The sequence below is a fragment of the Psammomys obesus genome, unplaced genomic scaffold (genome assembly GCF_907164565.1).
Source record: "Psammomys obesus unplaced genomic scaffold, mPsaObe1.curated_primary_1811, whole genome shotgun sequence".
Lineage (NCBI taxonomy): Eukaryota > Metazoa > Chordata > Mammalia > Rodentia > Muridae > Psammomys > Psammomys obesus.
This window is the reverse complement of record NW_026595981.1, coordinates 11,089,627-11,111,548: the sequence shown is the minus strand read 5'-3', so window position 1 is coordinate 11,111,548 and position 21,922 is coordinate 11,089,627. Positions and strand designations below refer to the sequence as shown.

The following is a 21,922-nucleotide window of genomic DNA, read 5'->3' as shown; positions in this document are numbered from 1 at the left end:
TGAGATTTATTGATAAGACTAAGAATTTTTTTTATTTCCATTACTTTTCTTTATGTGCTTATTAATTCCAATTTTTATTATTAGAATTCTGTTATATTGCAAGGTGTCTTTTTTTTTTTAATGACATTATTTCAATACTTAAACTATAATACTTTTAGTGGGTGTGTGTGGGTGTGTGCCAGGTGAATTTGGGTTATTGCAGAAGCCAGATAAAGGTGTGAGATTTGTTGGAGCTGGAGTCACAGGCATGTGTGAGGTGTCTGATGTGGGTGCCGGGAATCCACCTCTCCAGCCCCTGGATATTGAGTTTATTGTTTCTGTTGTAGTGAAGTACCTAAAGCGAAGTGGAAAGCAGGATGTCCTCAGTGTCATCTGAATACACCATTGGTGGGGTGAAGATTAGCTTTCCCTGTAAAGCTTATCCTGCACAGCTTGCTATGATGAATTCCGTAAGTATGTCACAGCAGTCGAGTCCTCATCAAGATGCTGTAGCTCATGGTTCCAAGTCAGCGAATTTGTAACTATTCTCAGGTACAAAGTGACGGCTAGTGTTTGTTGGGTTCATTTGGAAGAGCACTGAACCTCTAGGAAAGTGATACCGCTAATTTCTAAGCTGTGTACATTTGGTTAGGATGTAAGGAAGAACACGTGAAAAACATTTTTGGCTCCTTTGGAACTTGGATTTTTATCCTTCATTTTTACCACACCTTAAATTTCTATTCCAAGTTATTATCACAATTAGTCCTTCTACTAGTGCTGTCTGTTACCAAGTTTTTCGCATAGATATCCATAGTGATGGAACATTGAAGCTCTCTATTTGCTTGTTTGTGCTTTTGGATTGTTTTTGTGTGTAGGAGTGTTTTGCCTGCAGGTGTGTCTGTACACCACGTGTGTGCCCGAGGGTGTGGGCTCTCCTGGGACTGGAGTTGCAGGTGGTTGTAAGCAGCCACATGGTGCAAAGAGCCGAACCTGGGTCTTCTGCAAGAGCTACAGCTGTTCCTAATGCTATGCTACCTCGTAGCACATACTACAGTTCTATAGGAACAATTCATGCTTAATTAAATATGTTCCTTTTTAAATTTCCTGTGCTTGATGTGCTTGTAAAACCAGCAGACTGTTCAGAAGTGTACAGGGATAGTCTAGATTTAACAAAATTCTGTAGTCTTCCTCTTGCTGTTGCTGTGTTTCCTGGAGTGTGTTTTGGCTCTTTTGCACTGTTCTGTTTGTGTTTCTGTTCTATGGGGAGAGCTCTAATGAACTAATCATCTGCTGTTCTCTTCTTTTTGAAAACTGACCTTTTTGGTCCACAGATTGTCAGAGGACTAAATAGTAGCCAGCATTGCTTGTTGGAGAGTCCCACGGGAAGCGGAAAAAGCCTAGCTCTCCTTTGCTCAGCATTAGCATGGCAACAATCTTTTAGTGGTAGGTAATTCTTTAAAAACATTATTGTTTTTGTTTTGTGTGTACCTGTATGTGTGGGCACATGTGCTGTGGGATGGAGCGCAGAGGACAAGTTGCTAGAATCACTTCTCTCCTTCCATCATGTGGGTCTGGTCTGTTGAACTCTGGTCATCAGGCTCAGTGACAAGTGAGTAGTCTTACTGAGCAGTCCGGCCTGCCCTAGGTAAGGAGCCCTGGATCTCTTCAGGCTGCTAGATAGAGCCTGAGGAAAACAGAATGAAGTACGCCTCATCTAGACTGTGTCAAACGTTGTTCCAACTTATTTAAATAACCTCTGTTAAAACATTTCTCCAAGTTGTGAAGAAATCTTGTGCCAGACATGATGGTGCACGTGTATAACTCCAGTACTCAGGAGCCAAAGGCAAGAGGATTGCTGCAAGTTCAAGGCCAACCTGGTCTACATGGCAAGTTTCAGGACCGCCAAGGTTATATAGCCACTGCTCCCCAAACGGCACAAACACACACGCACACACGCACGTGAACGTGCACAAAAAAACACATTGTAAGTCCTCCAAAAGAAGTTGAATGCATCAGAATTAATTCTTAAATAATATTAACACAGTTCAGTCCTTTTACTTGATCGTACAGGTCAAGATAATATGAACCTTATAGATAATTGGAGTTCTTTTGAAAGTAATTAGATGATAATTTGTGTCTAATAGGAGATGGAGCTCTCATGGTGCTGATACACATACTAATTGCTTGAATATATCCTTGAATATATGTTCTTACCTGATTCTCATTACATTAAAATATGAACTATAGGAAGAAGAAAACATATAAACATGGGCGGTGTGGCACACACCTTTAATCCCAGCATTCAGGAGGCAGAAGTAGGGGGATCACTGTTAGTTTGAGGCCAGCCTGGTCTACAGAGAGAGTTCCAGGACAGCCAAGGCTACACAGAAACGCTGTCTTAAAAAACCAAAAAAGAAGACATGCAAAACTGGCATAATGGTACGTGCTAGTAAGCCTAGTACTTGGGAGGTTAAAGAGGAGGACATTGAGTTAGAAGCCAGCCTGGGCTACATAGCAAGACCCTAGGTCTAAATAAATAAGCAAATAAATAAAATAATAAGTAAAAGATAAAATAAATAAATGAAAGATTCTAGTTGTTCTACTTGTTTGAATACCAGATAAATAGAAGCTTAATGTAATAGTGCCCGTATGAATTTCTGTTATGTCCCATTACGTTAAATGTCACCAGAGTTACACATTGAGGCCTTGTTGCAAAAAAACACACCTAGCTAGGATTCAGCATGTGCCCCCCTGCATCTCTAGCACCCAGAAAGCTGAGGCCCCAGAGTCAGGAGTTTGAAGGAAGCCTGGGATACAGCAGGAATCTGTCTTTAAAAACCAAACTCTAGCCCTGGCTGGGTAGCTCAGTCATGTAACACTTAACTAGATATGCAAGGTCCAGGGTTCCGTACTCAGAACTGCCAGAAAGTAAATGAACATGTTCCTCCGTATAACAAAGATACTGGGGTACTGGCTCCTGCTGCACCTTTTCCCCTCAGTCAGTCCTACAATCATAAACAGGATTAATGTTTCTGTTTGTAAAAACTAGAGTTTTGAGATAAAATGTACTTTTAATTGTTCCATATATTTGCTGATAAGAGCTACTGTATGATTTTTTTTTTTTTTAAGTATGACATCTGGCTAAAATTGCTATTAATATTTACTTAATGAAAGACGTTAATTTTTCTTAAAAATTTATTTTATTTTCAATTATGTATGTATGGCTTTATGTAAGCTTCGGAAGAGGGTGCTTTATGTAAGAGGGCAGAAGAGGGTGCTAGATGACCTGGAGCTAGAGTGACAGGGTGGTGTGAGCCTCCCAATATTTGTGCTTGAAACTGAGCTTGGGTCCTTGGGAAGGGCAGGGAGTACTCTTCTGAGCCTCCTTTCCAGTCCCAAGACTTTGTAACCTTAATAACGAATCTGAAATACAGTACTGAGTATTTTTCAGGGACACAAATAGGTATGCCTTACCTAAAGCATTAGAAGAATGTAAAGCTGATCATAGGTGTGCATATATGTACAGATGCATTGTTAAAGGACATGTTTGGGCTGACACGATGGCTCAGTGTGAACGCCTGACCGCTAAGCCTGGTGACTTGATTTCAGTCTTTAGAGCCCGCCTGGTGTAAAGAGAGAACTGACTCCTGCAAGTTGTCCTCTGACCTCCACACGCGCATTGTGGCATGGACACACATAAATAAACATAATGAAAAAGAAATATTGTGTTACTGAGAGTGCATGGTAACCAGGGGTGGGCAAGATGGCTCAGCGGTAAAGGTGCTTATTACATGTCCTGATGACCTGAGTTCCATCCCTGGAACCATGTGGTAGAGGGAGAAAGCTGACTCCTGCAGATTGTCCTCTGTTCTCGACACACATGTGTGTTCCGGCTTTCCCATATTAAAACAGACAAATGTAAATAAAGACTTAACAAAAAGTAAACATTTTAAGATCTTTTTACTGTCCATTTTGATTATTATCGGTGTCATTCTTTGGAGGAAACCGACACTTCTAGTTAATAATTTAAAAAATTTAATGACAGTTATCTGAGAAATGTTTTTGTGTTGCAAATGAGTAAACAATGTCGTTAGTATATTCAAAAACCATTTAATTTGTTTTTCTTTTTCTGTTTTTATCAGCATATGTTAGTGATACATGATGGTTTTCATTATGATATTTTTATCCATGTATACAATATGTCTTCATGTTGCCTTTTTCTTTTTTTATGAGGCAGGGTTTTACTATGTAGTCTGGGCTGGCTTTCAGCTCAAGCTCCTCCTTCCTAACCCTCCTGAATGCAGGGCTTACACATATGAATGACCATACTTGTTTATAATGACCTTTTTTAAAACTATGTGAGTTGTGTATCTGTCTGTCATGTGGACTCACAATGTACACACTGTCATCTTCTGTAAAAGGTTTTATTTTATGTGTGTGAGTATATTTTCTTGCATGCATATGCACCACAGGCATGCCTGGTGCCTGAGCAGCCCAGATGAAAGCCTGAGACCATCTAAAACTGGAGTTATGTGTGTGAGTTATGTGCAGTTATAATTGTCAGCAGTGATGTGGGTGCTGGGAACTGAATTGGGAACCCCTGGGAGAGTGGCAAATGCTCTCAACTGCTAAGCCATCCCTCCAGCCCCATATTGTAATTTTAAAAGTTATATTTAGGTATCTTAACTACCTTTTTATTGGGTTGGAATGTTGGTATAAAGAAAGAAAATTCCAGTAGTTCGATTTTACACATGAAGGTTCAGGAGCCAGATGCTAGGGTGAAGGCCTACTAGGCAGAGAAAACACCCAGCTGACCTTCCTACACAGCTCGAGTTCCAGAAGAAAAAAGCCAAAGGCCTTTCCTACTCAGCTTACACCCCAGAAGGAAAAAGCCAAAAGTCAAAAGCACCTTCTTCTCCACTGTCTGAAATAGCCTTCAACTCAAAGTCCCTTCTTTCTTTTTAATTCCTCTCAGCTGGTTTCTTGCTCTTCTTGACCTAGGGTTAACCTTATTTAATCCTGTGTACAGAAAGCTCTTGTGTTAAAGGTGTGTGCTAGGGCTGATCCATACCATGTATTTGTTTACAGCAAACAGAAAGTTCTTGGATTAAAGGTGGGTTCTAGGGCTGAGCCATTCTATTACTAGAAACAGGTTTTTCCAGTTCACAATCTTTGGGTTCACAATGGGATCAAATATTCTACAATATGTGTTAAAATGTATTTTGATGATTATATCAGAATCTGTAGGTGATAGAATGTTTCTAGTTGATTTTTGTTATTGTTACTTGTTTGCTTGTTGAGACAAAATTTCTCTGTGTAACCCTGCTGTCCTAGAACTAGCTGTGTAGACCAGGCTGCCTCTGAGTTCTGACACCACTACCTGGCCTGAATTTCTATTTGAAACAGAAGTATAATGTGGGGCCGGGTGTAATGGCACACACCTTCAGTTCCAGCAACGTGGACAGTGATGATTCTCGCCTTTATTATTCAGGGTACTGAAATTTCAAATTTTTCCTTTAAGGAAATAGCAGTAATGAAGCTATACTTTTCATCTTTGTTTCAATCCTTTTTTGCTGCATTTTGAAAAAATTTTCAATATCAGTAAATACAAGAATGGTTGTACTTTTAATTACATTATTAATCTTTGTCATTATATTTTCATATTTATAAATTGATAACATTTCTGTACACTATAGGTATAACTTTTCTGTTCTGACTTGATACTGGAGGTAAGGTTCAGGGAGATTATTTTTCTTAGTTTAGTCTTATAACTTGGGAAACTTCCTATCCTTGGTGAACTGTGGCGGTCGCTTACTCTAGATGAAAGGAAGATTACTATTCATTTCGTTAGTTATATTGTAAATTGTTAAGAGAATATCTTGAGTCTGGGTGGAAACTTTACCTGTCAGAAATAAATCTGATGGTCTGCATCTTGGGCAGGAAATAGGTGGGGCATCTGGCAGGCAGAAAGGATTCTGGGTTAGAGCTAGGCGGGGGAGTCTCAGCTGGCAAGACGTGAGGAGGACAGATGCATCATACCTGATTACAAATAACTAGCCCCGTGGCAGAATATAGAGTAATATAAATGGATTAAGTTATGAGCTAGTCAGAGAAGAGCCTAGCTATGCGGCCTACGTAAAATTATTTTGAGTCTCATGAGTCTCATTATTCTGGGAGCTAGGGCAGGAGCGGGGCGGGGGGGACCCGTCTACTGTGAAAAAGAGGGGTTTTTGTTTTGTTTTGTGTTTTAGGAAAGCCGGTGGATGAGGGCGTGAATAAAAAAACTGAGGTGCCATGGACATGTTGTTGCGCATGCCATTCAAAAAATTTTACGTACAGTGATACAAACCTGGACACTTCACCTCATTTCAGTAGTCCAAGCAAACCGTCTTCTGAAAGAAATGGAGTCTCATCACCCTGTAGAGGTAAATTATATTTTGCGTGTGTCTGCTGGAGTCTGTAATTGGATCCCTAGTTATTACTACTATAAAGCTTACTTAGGATAAATTTAGCTAGTATGATTATGTATTTCTACCTGATTCCTTTAAAATTCTTTTTTAATTTTTATTTTATTTATGGTTTTTTGAGACAGGGTTTCTCTGTATAGCCCTGGCTGTCCTGGACTCACTCTATAGACCAGGCTGGCCTCAAACTCAGAGATCTGCCTGTCTCTGCCTCCTGAGTGCTAGGATTAAAGGTGTGTGCCACCAGCTGAAATAAATAAAAAAATATGTATTTATTTATTTATTTTATATGAATGAGTATTTTGTCTGCAATGTATGTCTGTGTGCCATGTTTGACTGATGGCCTCAAAGGCCCTGGGACTGGAGTTTCAGTCCCTCTGAAAATCTTTTTTTAATTACATTTATTTTGTTATTATTATTATTATTTTATTATTTACTGTGTGTGTGTGTCTGTGTCTCTGTGTGCATGTGCCACAGCACTCATGTGCCAGAGGACAACTTGTTGGTGTCAGTCTCTCCTTCCACTCTGTGGGTTCCAGAGATTGAACTCAGGTCGTTGGTCTTGTCCGCAAGTGCATTGACTCTTACTCACTGAGCCTCTCTGAAACCCTTTGAATTATATTTATTTTTACTGCTGGTGATGGAACTTCAAGCTTCCTGCATGTCAAAGAATGTGTTTTAAACTCAGTAGTGTGTCCTAATGAATAATTTTTTCCAAACATTGATTGCTCAAAAACCCTTGAACTTTTTGTTGTTCTCACTCTAATTACTGAGCTATTTTTCTGGGTTACACCTCTTTCCCCCGTAGTCTTTTCTCTGTGTTGTCTTTTCACACCATTGATGAGCTTCTCTTCTTTATATATGTAGTCTTAGGTCTGTCTTTTACTTGATATAGTATTGGTAAGAATATATTGCTTTTGTTCTTTCACTTTCTTCTGTATGTTATTTCCTTGTATTCATATACCAGGATATATTCTTTATTTTACAGTTGTCAGATAATTGAGTTTGTTTCCACTTTTGTTTAATAAGATACTTGTTTGTATAAGTGTAAACAGATATTTTCTATTGTATAGATACTTAGGAATGGAATGATTATAGCACGTACATTGTATTAACTGTGGTAGGTAATGTCAGCAGTTTCCCAATTTTTGTGCCTTTTTCTCTAGCCCCTCAATAATGCACTTTGTGAGCATACTTTATTCTTTTCAAATCAAAAGTCCGTGGTAACTATTAACTGAACACATTTGTTGATGCCATTATTTTCTAAAAGCCCTGGTGATTGTTAGATTCTTTTTTTAAGTTTTTTTTTTTAAGATAAAGCATTTTAAAACTAAGTTACCTCTTAATTTTTTTTCAGATATTAATATTGCATAGTTAATAGTACAGCACAGTATTAAATAAAACTTTTTATGCAAAGGGAAACAGAAAGTTTATCTGACTCACTTTGTTGCCATATTCAATACTCTTATCTCTTGATGCTTCCAGTCATGTTTTGTGTTCTCACTGAGGTTTTATATTATCTTCTTTACAGTGCTATAGACTGAACCTAAGGACAACCCCAACCCCAGCCTGGAGTTTAGTTGATAGTATGTCATGATTAATGAACATTTTACATGTTTATTGGTTACTAAGAGTATCATATTTAGTTAGTCAATTGCCAGTTAAAATAGTTTTTCTTTTGTACTGATTTCTGGGAGTTGTCCCTCTGATTTCCCCCACCCTTCCTTTTTTTCCTTCTTCATATATTTTAGAGATTTCTCACTTCTTTTTAAGTTGTGTGCCGTAATAGTAATAATTTAACCTCTTTGATGAGCTCCTTGCAAATTTCTGATCTGTGGAGTATAGAAGATCAGGGTGGAGAGATGGCATTTGAGAACCTGGGTTTGGACCCCAGTACTGTCAACGGTCCTTAACCATCTGTAACTCCAGTCCAAGGGAATGTTACACCTTCATCTGGCCACAACAGACACTGCGAAACACTCATACACATAAAGTTTAAATAAATAAAACCCTAAAAAAAAGATAGGGACTGTACCCAAAACAGCAATATAGTTAGAAAATTAACCTACCATGTTCCAAGAAAGAATAACCTTAATACAGGACAACAAAAATCATGGCATATAAAAAAACAGTTTTTTGTTGTTGTTTATTTTAGAATGGCTTTTATGGGGAAAGGCTTCTGAGTCATGGAAGATAAGGGTCTTTGATCCCAATTGGTGAACTATTAATCATTATATTAAAAAAAAAAAAAAAACTTTCCGTTCTGGGTCCAGAAAGAACGTTAAAATGTTTGTTGTGCAAGCATGAGGACCTGAATTTGACTCCCCTGCAACCACTTTTAAACATTGTATGTGAGGGCTGAGAGCTGGCTCAGAGGTTAAAAGCAAGTCCTGCTATTCCAGGAGACCAGAGTTCAGTTTCTGGCATTCCTGTCCTTTATGGGACCTACACGCATGTAAATATACACAATTAAAAATAATAAAACAAGTCTAAAAAAGAAAATCCAAGTTTAATGGTGTCCGTCTAACTCCAGCATTGAAGAAACGAAGACAGGATCCCTGGAACTTGCTTGTTAGTCAGTTTAGCCAAACAGTGAACTACACCCTCAGTGAGAGACACTTCCAAAAAAAAAGGAGCCGTGATTGAGGGTATCGATTCCATTCTGTATCTGTAGGCTCAAACTTGTTGGACCTTCTTGTAGATCTTTTTGCCATGTGAGTAGCCTGTAAATCTTTTCAGTCAAGGCACTGCTTCACTTTGGTTGGTTTTCTTGATCTGATCATTGTGTGGACTCTGGCAAAGGGATTCAAGGCACAGAAGTGGAGAGAATGTGTGGAGGAACAGAGGAAGGAGGCACCTTGAAGTAAGAAAAGGTGCATAGGAAATGGGAAGAACTAAAGTTTAGGATAGTGGAAGAATAGTGTTGTGGACACCGAGGAAATGCGTTTGCCAGTGTTCCAGAAAACAAATTGTGTTTGTCAGTATTGAAATCATACTTAAGAATTTTGAAGTGAAATGGCAATTCTGTTAAACTTCAGCTCTGCAAGTGATTAACTTTGTAACATTCCCATTAACTTTGGTGAAATGGGAATAATTTTTATAATTTAGGAGTTAAGAGGTTTTTGATGGTTTGAGGAATAAGCTTTCAGGGTTGTGAGATCAAGACATTACATGGGTTTTACTCTGTAAACAGGGATCTTATCCTAAAGAACTTGATGAAACTCAGTAAGAACGAAGCACTGAGGTTTCCATAGAAATGAAATAACATTTATTGAATCTTGAGAGACTCGGTCTGCATATTTTGTCAGCGTCTTTTGCATTAGGGATTGAACCCAAAGCTTCCCATATGCCAGCTAACTGCTCTAGCGACTGAGCTCCACTTCTAGCCCTTAAGCCATGGGATAGAGTGTAACCTACAACACATGGGTCTGTGGGGAAAATTAATTGGGTGTTTCTTGTTGAATGTATGTTTCTCAAAATGCTTGTTGTATTTATGGTAAAAACAAATTGATTATTAAAAAGTTTTTTTTAATACCTTGCTGGATGTCTTGGCACATATATTCAATTTCATAGGCAGAAGCAGGTGGGTTTCTTTGAGTTTGAGGCTAGCCTGGTCTACAGAGGGATTTCTAGGCAGCCAGGACTAGATAGTAAGACCCTGTCTCAATCAATCAGCCAGTGTGTGTGTGTGTGGGGGGGGGGGGGGGGTATCATAGGTGTTAAACAATGTTATCAAATTTATAGAAATGTCTTAACTCTCTTTTTTCCTAAAAATTACATAGAATAAGTTTTTAGTGGTATTTTGTTATAAATTTACCATATTTATTGTAAAATTAACTTTTATGTGAGACTCTACTGCGAAAACTACTCTGGCTGCAAAGTTATCTGCCAAGAAACAGGCATCCACACACAGAGATGAAGATGATGATTTTCAGGTAGAGAAGAAAAGAATCCGACCCTTAGAGACTGCACAGCAGGTAAGCAGTTTATCGGCGTTTAAAATAATCTGGTTCCACAGTTAGATACAACTGAGTATGAAGTTGGTGGTACGGAATAGTTAACTGTGTATATGGCTATAAAGTAACCAGCCATTTCCATTTTATTGTCTCCTGCCACAAAGGAAGTTAGTGTAGCCGCTTGTCCACGTAATCAGAGCAACTGCCTGGTGTTTTCCTCTGTACGAAGAGTCTGATAGTAAAGTGTTTACTTCAGGCGTACCCTAAACAAATAGCAACTTTACAGTTTTTCAGAATTATAAGTTTTCAAAATTACTAATATGATTCATTATATAAGATGGTAGTTTTCATGATGACGCTTTTGTGTTTTGAGCATGGCGACACTCTTTCATTCTCCCCACCCTGCTGGTGGTCTTTTCCATAACAGCTATTTCTTCTCTCACGTCTGATTTTTTGTTGTTCTTGTTGTTGAGCTAGATCTTACATGTCAGAGAGTGTTAAAGATGCGGAATGCTTCGTGACTCTTTGTGCCATCCTTGTAGAGGCGCCATGTTATTGTATACTCTTACAGTTTGAGTATCTCTGCTGTTGAAGAGTATCGTACTAACATTCTCATTTTATTTTACATGTGTGAATGTTTTGCGTGCATGTGTGTATGTGCACACCACATGTGTGCCTGGTGCCAGCAGAGGTCAGAAGAGGTCACCAAATCCCCTGGAACTGGAGTTTTGTGAACCACCATGTGGGTGCTAGGAACTGAAATAGTGTCCTCTGCAAGATCAAGTGCTCTTAACTGCTAAGCCATGTCTCCAGCCCTGTTATTGTACTTTTTAAACCCTTTGTTACTTTTTACCTAATAAAGACATTTTCTTTTGGTTCAGATACCTCTGATAGGAATTTTCACATTATATATTTTTTGGTATTGATAGTTTCAGTATAATGATAAAGTTGCCTCTGACTTTTTGCGTTCATGTTGCTCAGTGGTGTTTTTGTTATCTGTGCATGCGCATGTTTAGGAATTAAACCCAGGTCCTCCAGCACACTGAGCATCTCCTCCCAGGGAGCTTACATTGCCGCCACTTTTTAAATTTATTTTGAGACAGGATCTTGCGGAGTTGCCCGGCCTGGTTGTAGACTTGTGATCCTTCCTTGGCTTTCTGCGTAGCTGAGGTTTCAAGCATGCAGCGCCCACATGCCCGGCTCTTACTGAGTTTTTAGGATCAACATAACACATGTGTATTTCTAAAATTTATTTAAAGACGGGAATTACCAGATTCTTCATATGAAATATACTTTTTTACTCCCTGGTTTGTATTTATTTATTTATCCTTCCTAACATTTAGTTATGAATAAAAAGGAGGGATTATTAATTAACATGTCATTTGTGTATAAACAACTGGATACTTTCAGGTGGATATATGTAAATTGTGTGTTCTCATTCTACACAGTTTAAATGTTTACCAACAATTTCTAGAATTAAATCTTGTTTTTAGAAGTATAAACTAGCTTATTTTTGTAAGAGTGCCAGTTATAAATTAAGCTGGAATCTAGAATGTGGCTTAATTATTAATGTATTTTCTAATTAGGTATGTGCTTGGGCTTTGCTATAATGCTGTATTTAATGTCTACATGATATGACTTATTTTACAGGGAGATCATTGTCACACTGTAATTTTTATACATTAATACTCGATTAAAACCCAAGAGTTGTTACTATGTCTTCTCTTTGCCATAAATGGTGTTATGAGGTCTCTTCTCTCTCTTTTTTTTTTTTTGGTTTTTAAGATTTTATTATTACTGAGTAGAAATAGGTTTTCAGAGTTAGAAGAGGGAATGTGAAAGAACCCACAGTCAAGCTGTTCTTCCTCTGGTTCTGCATTCATAGATGAGAAAACGTCATTGCTTGGAAAAGGACATTCACCATGTGGATGCACAAGTTGCTTCGGAAAAGAGAGTAAAGTCTGAGTCTCCGGTAGGAAAGACAAGTTCCTCTTTCCAAAATGTACGTATTTCTGCCGTCGCTCAGTTTAAAGATGGAAAATAGGGAGTTTTCTAAATCTGTTTTTGAAAGTAGAGAAAGAACGGCATGTTTTGAGTAGTACAAGAGATCAAAGCCCTAACAGTGCCACCGCATTTGTGCTCACTAATGTTTGTGATGGTGAACCCTTTCCTCTCTGTGTCTCAGTTTCCTGTGTGTAAAGTGAGTGAAATATATCTTCTTCTTTTTTTTTTTCTGTTTTTTGTTTTGATGTTTGTTGTTTTCCAAAACTTTTTTTACAGTTTTTTCTCTGTGTGTGTGTGTACACGTGTGCTCATGTGGTTGCTAGAGGTCAATGCCAGGTGTCTTCTTCCATTGCTCCTACTTAAAGACATTATCTGTATCTACCTGTCTGCTTATTGCGTGAGTGCACACATACGCTGCTTCAAGCACGTGGAGGTTCTCTCATTCTATGGTGTGGGTTCCCAAGATCGAACTCAGGAAGAGGGCATCAGAGCCCCTGAAACTGGAGTTGCGGATGGTTGTGAGCCATGATGTGCTGGGAATTGAACCTGAGGCCTCTGGAAGAGCAGCCAGTGCTCTTAATCACTGAGCCATCTCTCCAGCTTTATCCTTATGTTTTTATATTTTTGTTTTTATTATTTATATTTTTTTGCTAACCCAGGCTCTCTTAAATGTAGTATATAGCTCAGGCTTGTCCCTAACGAATGTTCTTTTGCCTCATCCTCCCAGGCACATACTACAAGACATAATCTGTCTGTCTTATCTTTTACTTTTTTTTTTCTTTTCTTATTTTATTTTATTATTTTATATTTTTAAGATTTGTTTGTATTGGAGTTGGGAATGATCAGGGGAAAGTAGATCTCAGTATGTGATCCCCTAGGACTGGAATTATAGGCAGTTGTTAGCTGCTTATTGTAGGTGCTGAGACCTGAGCTCAGTGCTTCTTCAAGAGCAGCTGAGCTGTCTCTCTAGCTCCTTATCTTATACTTAAAACACAACATGGTTTCTTGGCTATTGTACAAACTCTTGGGAGGCTGATGCAGGAAGATCATGAGATAAGTAAGAGGTTGGCTTGGACTTCAAAAAGTATTTGAGAGGATTGATCTTGTTGCTCAGGATGGCCTTGAACTCGTGGGTTCTTGAAGTCCTACCTCAGCTTCTTAAGGCATTGGGAATACAGGTGTGTGCCACTATGCCTGGCTAGAGGTTTGGTTTTCTATTTGTTCAAAGAATGGACTCTGGTGATCTGGAGAAATGGGTCCAAGCATTTGCTCTGCAAACATGAGGAACTAGATAAAAAAAAGCTGGTTATGGCTGCTTGTGTCTGTAATTCCAGCATTGAGAGGTGGAGACAGGAGGATTCTGAGAGCTAACTGGCCAGCCAGCCCAGCCAAAGTGGCAAGTTTCCGGTGCAGTGAGAGACACTGTCTCAAGGCAATAAGCCATAGAGGAAAATACCTCCCTACATTCAGTTCTGGAATCCACAAACTCACTACACACACCTGCACATTCACGTGCATACACCACACACAAAATATACAACATATACGTGCACACACAAAGGGAATGGATACTGTAATCAGACTGCCCACATGACTGATTTTTTTTATATAAAACTGTATATATATATATATATATATATATATATATATATATATATATATATACAGATGATGTTTTGGTACCTTTGTCTATGCTGAAATTATTAATGAAGTTAGTCTAATTACCATATTCGTCTCACATGGTTTACGTGTCTTTGTGTATGTTTAAGAACACTTGAAATCTAGTCTTAATGAGTCTCTGATATGCAGTGGAGTATAAGCTACAGTCGTGGTGTTGGCTGTATCTGTAGACTTGACCCATCCTAGCTGACTGAATCTTTGTGTCCTCTGACCAGTGCCGGCACATGAGCTCTGAGTCTTCATCCCTGGTTATCTTCTAGGGAGTCTCTTCTTTGCTTCCCTATATTTGACTTTTTCAGGTTTTTCATATAGGTAAAGTTACATAGCCTTTTTCTCTGTTTGTGATTTATTTCACTTTGACATCCTCCGTATTGTAAGTGGCAGGGTCTCCCTTTTAAAGGCTAAATAGCGTTCCTTTGTGTATGTGTGTTTGTATGACAGGTTTATTTATTAAAGTGTTGACCAATAACTCTGTTTCTTTCTTTCTTTGGACTGGAGTTCGGAATGCTCTAGAACTTCCTAAATGTCAGGCAGGTGCCCTAACATTGACCTATGTACAACATCAGCTCTCTGTCTTGCTTTGAAGAGCCTGAGTTAGAACAACTCTTATCTGTGTGTATGTCCTTGGAAATTTTTTTTTAACTCTTGGTATATTACCTAATTTTCCCACTTGCTAAATGTAGATACAAGTGTCTGTCTCACAAGGCAGGTATGAAGATTAAATCATTACACAGATGTTAGTATATTTTAAGGCTTAAGCAATACATAGTAGAAGAAATAGTAGCAATAACATATATGTATATACATATATATTACATACATATGTAATATTCTTTTTATATTTGAGATGCTTAGTACTGTAGATCTTCACCTTTTTTAGTTTTCGAGGTTTTGAAATATTCACATAGACTTTATATGCTCAGTTGTCTTAGTAATGAGTCCCAAGTCTAATCATGAAAATTGTTTCAGATACACGGTCTACAGACGTAAACCACGGGTAAATTTCTATATTTTCAATTGTCTTTGTTTTCACAGTGACATACCACATGAGGACTGATGTGGGGTTTACCACTTTTAGTGCGTGTCAGTGTTCATAAAAGTGCTAAGAACATATACTTATATTCTGATATTTGTTCTTACATTGCTCCAAGTTTGTAATAAAAAGCATGAATACATAAAGTAGCTTTATGTATTTTCTATAGTGAGGCAAAATATGCCACAATTAAAAATTTCCTTTTAATTTTATGTGTATGAACGCATTGCCTACATGTATGTCTGTGCACCACATGTGTGCCTGGTGCCCATGGCAGCCATAAGAGTGCATCAGATCCTCTGGACTATAGTTACTGTGTGGGTGCTGGGAACCCAAGTGCCCCTGGAAGACCAGCTACAGTTCTAGTGCTGAGCCATCTCTGCAGCCCAGTGCCACACCTTCTTTTTAATTTAATTTAATTTATATATTTATTTATTACAATTTATTCACCTTGTATTCTCTCTGTAGCTCCCTCCCTCGTCTCCTCCCAGTCCCACCCATCCTTTCTCTTCTCCCCCTATGCCTTTTCCCTAGTCCCCTGATAGGGAGGACCTTCCCCTTCTATCTGACCCTAGCTTATCAGGTCTTATCAAGGCTGGCTGCATCATCTTCCTCTGTGGCCTGGTAAAGCTGCACTCCCCCAGGGGGAGGTGATCAAAGAGCAAGCCACTGAGTTAATGTCAGAGACAGCCCCTGTACCCCTTACTAGGTTACCCACTTGGAAACTGAGTAGCCAATTGGCTTCCTTTGAACAGGGGGTCTAGGTCCTCTCCGTGCATGGTCCTTAGTTGGAGTATCAGTCTCTGCAGAACCCCTGGGCTCAGGTATTTTGGCTCTATTGCTCCCCTGTGGAGTTCCTGTCACTTCCAGGTCTTTCTATCTCCTTCTTCTTCCATAATGATTCCAGCACTCTGCCCAAAGTTTGGCCATGAATCTCAATATCTCCTTCAATACCAAGATCTTCACCAACCCAAATCTGACAGAGGGCTGATAGCTACACATTCTTAAGTTAAAATAATCTGTTTTTTTTTTTAACTTAACAAACAATAGAATAAGTGATTACAGAGGAAACAATAATCATAAAATGTACAGTGAATGTGTGTGTTTTCCTTATTTAAACTTTAGAAAAATTTTAGTGTTAGTGAATACCTCCTCATATTTGGCATTAATTAGTGTGTCTAGTTTTCCAGAGAATTAAAATTAGTAATCTCTACTTGGGGAGGCAGAGGCAGGGGGAAATCTGTGAGTTTGAGGACAGCCTGGTCTACAAAGTAAGTCTAGGACAGCCAAGGCTACACAGAGAAACCCTATCTCAATAAAATAAAATAAAAAATAAAAGAAAGAAATAAAAGTAGATTATATTCTTGGAAGAATAAAATGCTGGGTAAGGAGTGTTTTTCCTTTTAGGACCTTAGTTTGACTGTTGATGTAACATACTTTAGTCTTTACAAATACAAATATGAAAATAGTTTCTACAGACTTTGGAATAAGTGATTTTATACAGAATTAGAACAAAAATACATTTCATGAATATTTATTTTGTGTTTTAATATTTATTACATAATAGGTTTTAAAAATATTTATTTTATTTTATATGTACGAGTGTTTTGTCTGCATGCATGTCTGTGTACCATGTGTGTTTCTGCTGTCTGCAGAGCTTAGAAGGGGCATCAGATGCTTTGGAACTGGAGCCACAGACAGTTGTCAGCTGCCATGTGGGCGCTCAGAACCTAACCCGCGTCCTCTGCAAGAGCAGCAAGTGCACTTAACTACTGGGCCACCTCTCCAGCCGTGTGTAGTTGATCTATCATTACATTTTTAAAGTAAAGTAGAAAAATCAAGTCCTGCCTTGGCACTTTTCATGTTAAAAGGTCCTATTCCTTATATTTCACCCGTCATATTTTAAGTTGTATTTATTGTTATTGTATGCATGTATGATGTTGGGCCGTGCACATGATATGGAGCACGTGTAGACATCAGAGGACAGGTTTATAGGCAGAGTCCACTCCCTCCACTTTTATGTGGATCCTGGAGCTCAATCTCAGGTTGTCAGGTCTGTTACTGCATGAGCCCTGTCTCTAGCCCTCATCTGTCTTTTTTTGTTTGATTGATTTTTATTTATGTATATGTATTTGCATGCCAAATGTGTTCAGGTTCCTACAGACGCCAGACGAGTGCTCAATGAATATCGGCAACTTTGAGCCAACCAGTATGAATTCTGGGAACTGAACTCAGGTCCTCTGTAAGAGCAGCAAACATGCTTAGCCACAAAGCCATCTCTCCAGCTCTCATCTTGCATATTTTAATCTATACCACCTAAACCTTTTTTATGTGCTTGAGCTCGTATTCAGTACTTTACTGTTTGAGTCAGTGCCAGACATTCTATTACTGAGCTATAGCTAGGCCTCTCACTCCTATGTAGCTAAGAAGGACCTTGAACTTTGATGATCCTTCCTGGGAAATGCTAGAATTACAGGCATGTGCCAATAAGCCTAGTTTATGTGGTGCTGGGGTTAAGCCCAGGGCTGTGCTTATTGAACAGCACAAAAAAAAATGATATGGGAAAGGAACGAGGGATTCTTAGAGAAATCTTCAACAGAGGTTCACAAGGAAAGACTTCACTTTACTGATCCCAACTGACCCAAAAGTATTCAGTACTGCAAACATATGTTATCAGTCTGTATTCGTAGGTTGCTTCCAACACTTATGGTGGATATTTGTTGTACAAGATTTTTTTTCAACCTCTTGGCTACTTTCAGTAAATGATTAAACACACCATACACGTACATACATTATTCTGGATCAGGGGTATGGAAGAACGCATAATAAATAAAGCTATGCATTTGTTTAGCTTGTAAACGCTCATTGCATGGACATTCAAGGCATAGTTAGATTGGATCTACAGTTTTCTTAAAGGCAAGTTAAACTTAAACAGGCTAAGTACACAGTAGGATAACAGGGTAAGCACAGAGTATTAAATGATCCCAAGGGGTATTAACATTGCTGTGAGGTCTGTTAGGGGTCAAAAGATATTTTCATACAAATTTATCATTAAAGTTTGCAAAAGGAGAGAAAACAAAATAGTCAATACCTTTTTCTTACATCTGGTTCACTTTCTGAACATTGTAGAGTAACCTTATCTTTTCACAAAGCAGAGTAAACATAAATATATATATATATATATATATATATATATATATATATATAATATTTTTTTTTTTTAATTTTATTTTTTTTCCTCAGAGCTGAGGATCGAACCCAGGGCCTTGCCCTTGCTAGGCAAGTGCTCTACCACTGAGCTAAATCCCCAACCCCCATAGATTTATTTTTAAAGCTTTACTATTTATTTATGCATGTGTGTCTCTGTGTATGTGTACATGTTTGCTGGTGCCTGTGGAATCCCGAAGAGGGTGTGAGATCCTCTAGAGTAGAGTTACAAGAGGCTGTGAGCTGTCCCACATGGGTGCTGGGAACTGAAGTCAGGTTCTAAACCTGAGCCATCCCCCTCCAGGCCTAAATGTAGATTTATTAAAAGTGAGAAAGGACTCCTGAGAGTGGAAGGGGCTACAAATTCTTTTTGTTGTTGTTTTTAATTATTTTATTTTATTTTATTTTATTTTATTTTATTTTATTTTATTTTATATTTTATTTTATGTGTATGAGTGTTTTAGCTGTGTGTATATATGTGCGCCACATGTGTACAATGCCCGTGTGGGTGAGAAGAGAGTGTCATCTGGTCCCCTTAAACTAGTTACAGTCAGCTCTGAGCTGCCAGGGGGGTGCTGGGAACCTAACCGAATTCTCTGGAAGAGCAGCCAGTGCTTTTAACGAACTGCTGAGCCATCTCTTCAGCCCCCATTCTTTTCTTTTTAATTGTCCTTCTGTTTTGTTTGTTGAGACATGTCTCAGACTGGCCTTAGGTTCCTGATGTAACTTAACAATGACCGTGAACTTCAGTTTCCTCTAACCTCTGATTGCTGGTATCGCAGGTGTGTACTTACTACCACTTAGCTTTAGGTCATTTTCTAACGATAATTCATAGCATTCAAGTGAGGCATCGGTCTTCACGCGGTCAGAACACTGTCAACAGAAACAGTGTGTTTTGGGGAATATTAATCTAATACTGCTTTGTTTCAGCATTTATAATCGTTTTCTTAGGAATTGATTTATATTTTTAAGTAAATCTCTGCAATGAGGAAGGTATTGTTACAGACATTTTTTATGCTTATTTCATTGTTTTTACTAAACAAATGTTAGCATTAAACATTAATAACTGATTCTAGTTGAGTGAGGCAAGCAGTACCCGCTCTTTGTTGAGCGTGTAGGAAAGACTCAGGTCCAGCAGAGTGCGCTGTTGACCTTTGCCAAAGCGGATGCCAAGGAGCCCTAGGACTTCTTTCCTGTTTGTTTCTCATATACCCTTGCCCCTCCTTTTTCTCCCTTTCCCCCTGTGTCCTTGTCTTTCTCTTTCTGCTTAAAGGTATCATAGAGATACCTTAGGAGAAAAATGACCAGTTTTCTTTGAAAGTATTTTATAAGTCATTCTGTCAATTTTAATTTACTTTTATCTAAAAGGACTAGTTAGCTGTATTGTAGCAGCGCATAGACGGTGATGCTGCGTGCTAGGACACTTCTCTAAGTGGTTTAGGAATATTAACTCACTTAGAAAATACAGATTCATGCGGGTACATTTTTATTGTCAAATTATATTAATTTTTCTTTGTGTTTAGTTTCAAAATAAAACAAAAGCACTTGATTTATGGGGAAGGCATTGTTTCCCCTAGTTCTACAAGAGAAAATCAAGGTACAGATTTAAGTAAATGGTTTATCTTGCAAGGCTATTGAGTAGAGAAGCCGGGTTAGAGTGGTTAAATTCCTCCAGAGTTGGCATTAAAGAGTTCATCTTTTGTGCTGTCACAGATCATCCAGTATGTGCTGAACTTTGTAAGCATTGCTTTCAGGTAGTTTCTCGTTTCTCATGTATTTCCAGCATCCTGTCTGTTTCTTTACGATGTTTCGAACACATACCATCATGTGCGTGTTAAACTGTCTTGTCTGCCTCATTGGCAGGCTGTTCAGAAGAATAAGTACAATATCTGCTTTTTACATTTTTATGTCCAGCATCTAGCACAGAGCCTGAACTTAGTACTCACGTAATTGTTAAATAAGAGAATGGGGAAAAAAAGGCCTAAGTTAAAAAAAATGCATGATTTTCCATTATTTGTAGCTTTTGTTGCTAGCTGATGATAAAAACATATGTGAGAGAAAATAGATTTTATTATTAATATCTGACATTAAATTATATATTACATAATTTCTATATATAACCAACCATATATGTGTGTGTGTGTGTGTGTGTGTGTGTGTGTGTGTGTGTATATATATATATATATATATATGGTTGGTTATGTTGGGTTGGGTTGTTTTCGAGACAAGTTTTTTTCTTTGTAGCCCTGGTTGTTCTGGAGCTCACCCTGTAGACTAGGCTGACCTTGAACTCACAGAGATCCAATTGCCTCTGCCTCCACAGTGCTGGGGTTAAAGGTGTGCACCACCTTTATTGTTATATATATTTGTATTGGTTTCTGGCCCAGTGTTTATGTGTATACTAAAACCCAAAGAGTCTAATACAGCCTCAAACAAAAACTCTGGTTGAGTTCTTTGCTCATTTTTTTTGTTGTTGTTGCTGTTTGTTTTTTGTTTTTGTAAGAGAGGGTGTCTCTGTGTAGCCCTGGCTGACCTGGACTCGTTTTGTAGACCAGGCTGGCCTCGAACTCACAGAGATCTTCCTTTCTCTGCCTCCCTGAGTGCTGGGGTTACAGGTATTTTTCACTGCAGCCCACTTCTTTGCTCATTTTTACTTCTAAGCCAATGATTTCTGACCATTAACTGTTCTGATAGTTATCTTTTTTGAAATGTGCTTGTTTTGTTTCTTTTCTTCATGTACTTTGTTCCCTTCGTGTTGTCATTCCCACTTTCTCATTACTTTTCTCCTGAGCCTTTGGTGCTTCATTATGATTCTAATATCGCTGAAGTTTGATTAGCATCTCCTCAAACCATGATTTTTTTTTTTTTCTGGTTTGTTGTCATTTTCTTAGTTTTCTGAATACTTGTAATCATTCCCAAACTATCTGTTAGAACTTAAAATATGTAAATTTATTCAAGTATTTAAGTCAAGAATATTGACTTTCAGCATTTATTGGACATAATGAAAAATACTTTTTGAAATTGGACTTTTTTTTTTTTTTTTTTTGAGACAGTCTCACTGGGCCTTGACTGACCTGGAATTTGCTATATAGACCAGGCTGGCCTCATCACAGTGATCCTTCTGCCTCTGCTAAGTACTTCGACTAGAATTGTGCACCACCACACCCCACCAGAACTAATTTTTGTATTTTTAAAAAGTTTTTTTTTTAAATTATACAGATGTGTGTGTATGTGTGTGTGTGTGTGTATATATATATACACACACACACACACGTACATATGTGTGTATACACACACACACACACACACACACACACACACACTCATGTATATATATACCTGTGTGTTTGAAAATGTGCATGTAAGTGTTAGTGCCCCAGGAGTCAGTGTTGGGTTTTCCAGAGCTGGAGTTACAGGCAGTTGTAAACCCCCTGATGTGGGTGCTAGGAAACAAACTTAGGTCCTCTGCAAGAGCAGTACATGTTTTTAACTATTGAATTATTTCTCCAGCTCCTGAATTTTGTATTTAAAAAAAAATTGTTACATCTAGTTATTTATGTTTGTGTGTGTGTGTGTGTGTGTGTGTGTGTGTGTGTGTG

The 21,922-nt window shown here is 38.3% G+C and overlaps 1 protein-coding gene across 1 annotated transcript in view; it reads left to right on the top strand.

Moving 5' to 3' along the window:
• Window positions 1-356: 356 nt before the first annotated feature.
• Window positions 357-21,922, top strand: part of Brip1 (BRCA1 interacting helicase 1) — a 116,597-nt gene continuing 95,031 nt past the window's right edge. The window contains 5 exon segments of the mRNA XM_055620128.1: window positions 357-449; window positions 1,311-1,422; window positions 6,231-6,404; window positions 10,293-10,420; window positions 12,285-12,401. Of these exon segments, the coding sequence (XP_055476103.1) occupies window positions 357-449; window positions 1,311-1,422; window positions 6,231-6,404; window positions 10,293-10,420; window positions 12,285-12,401 (624 nt within the window).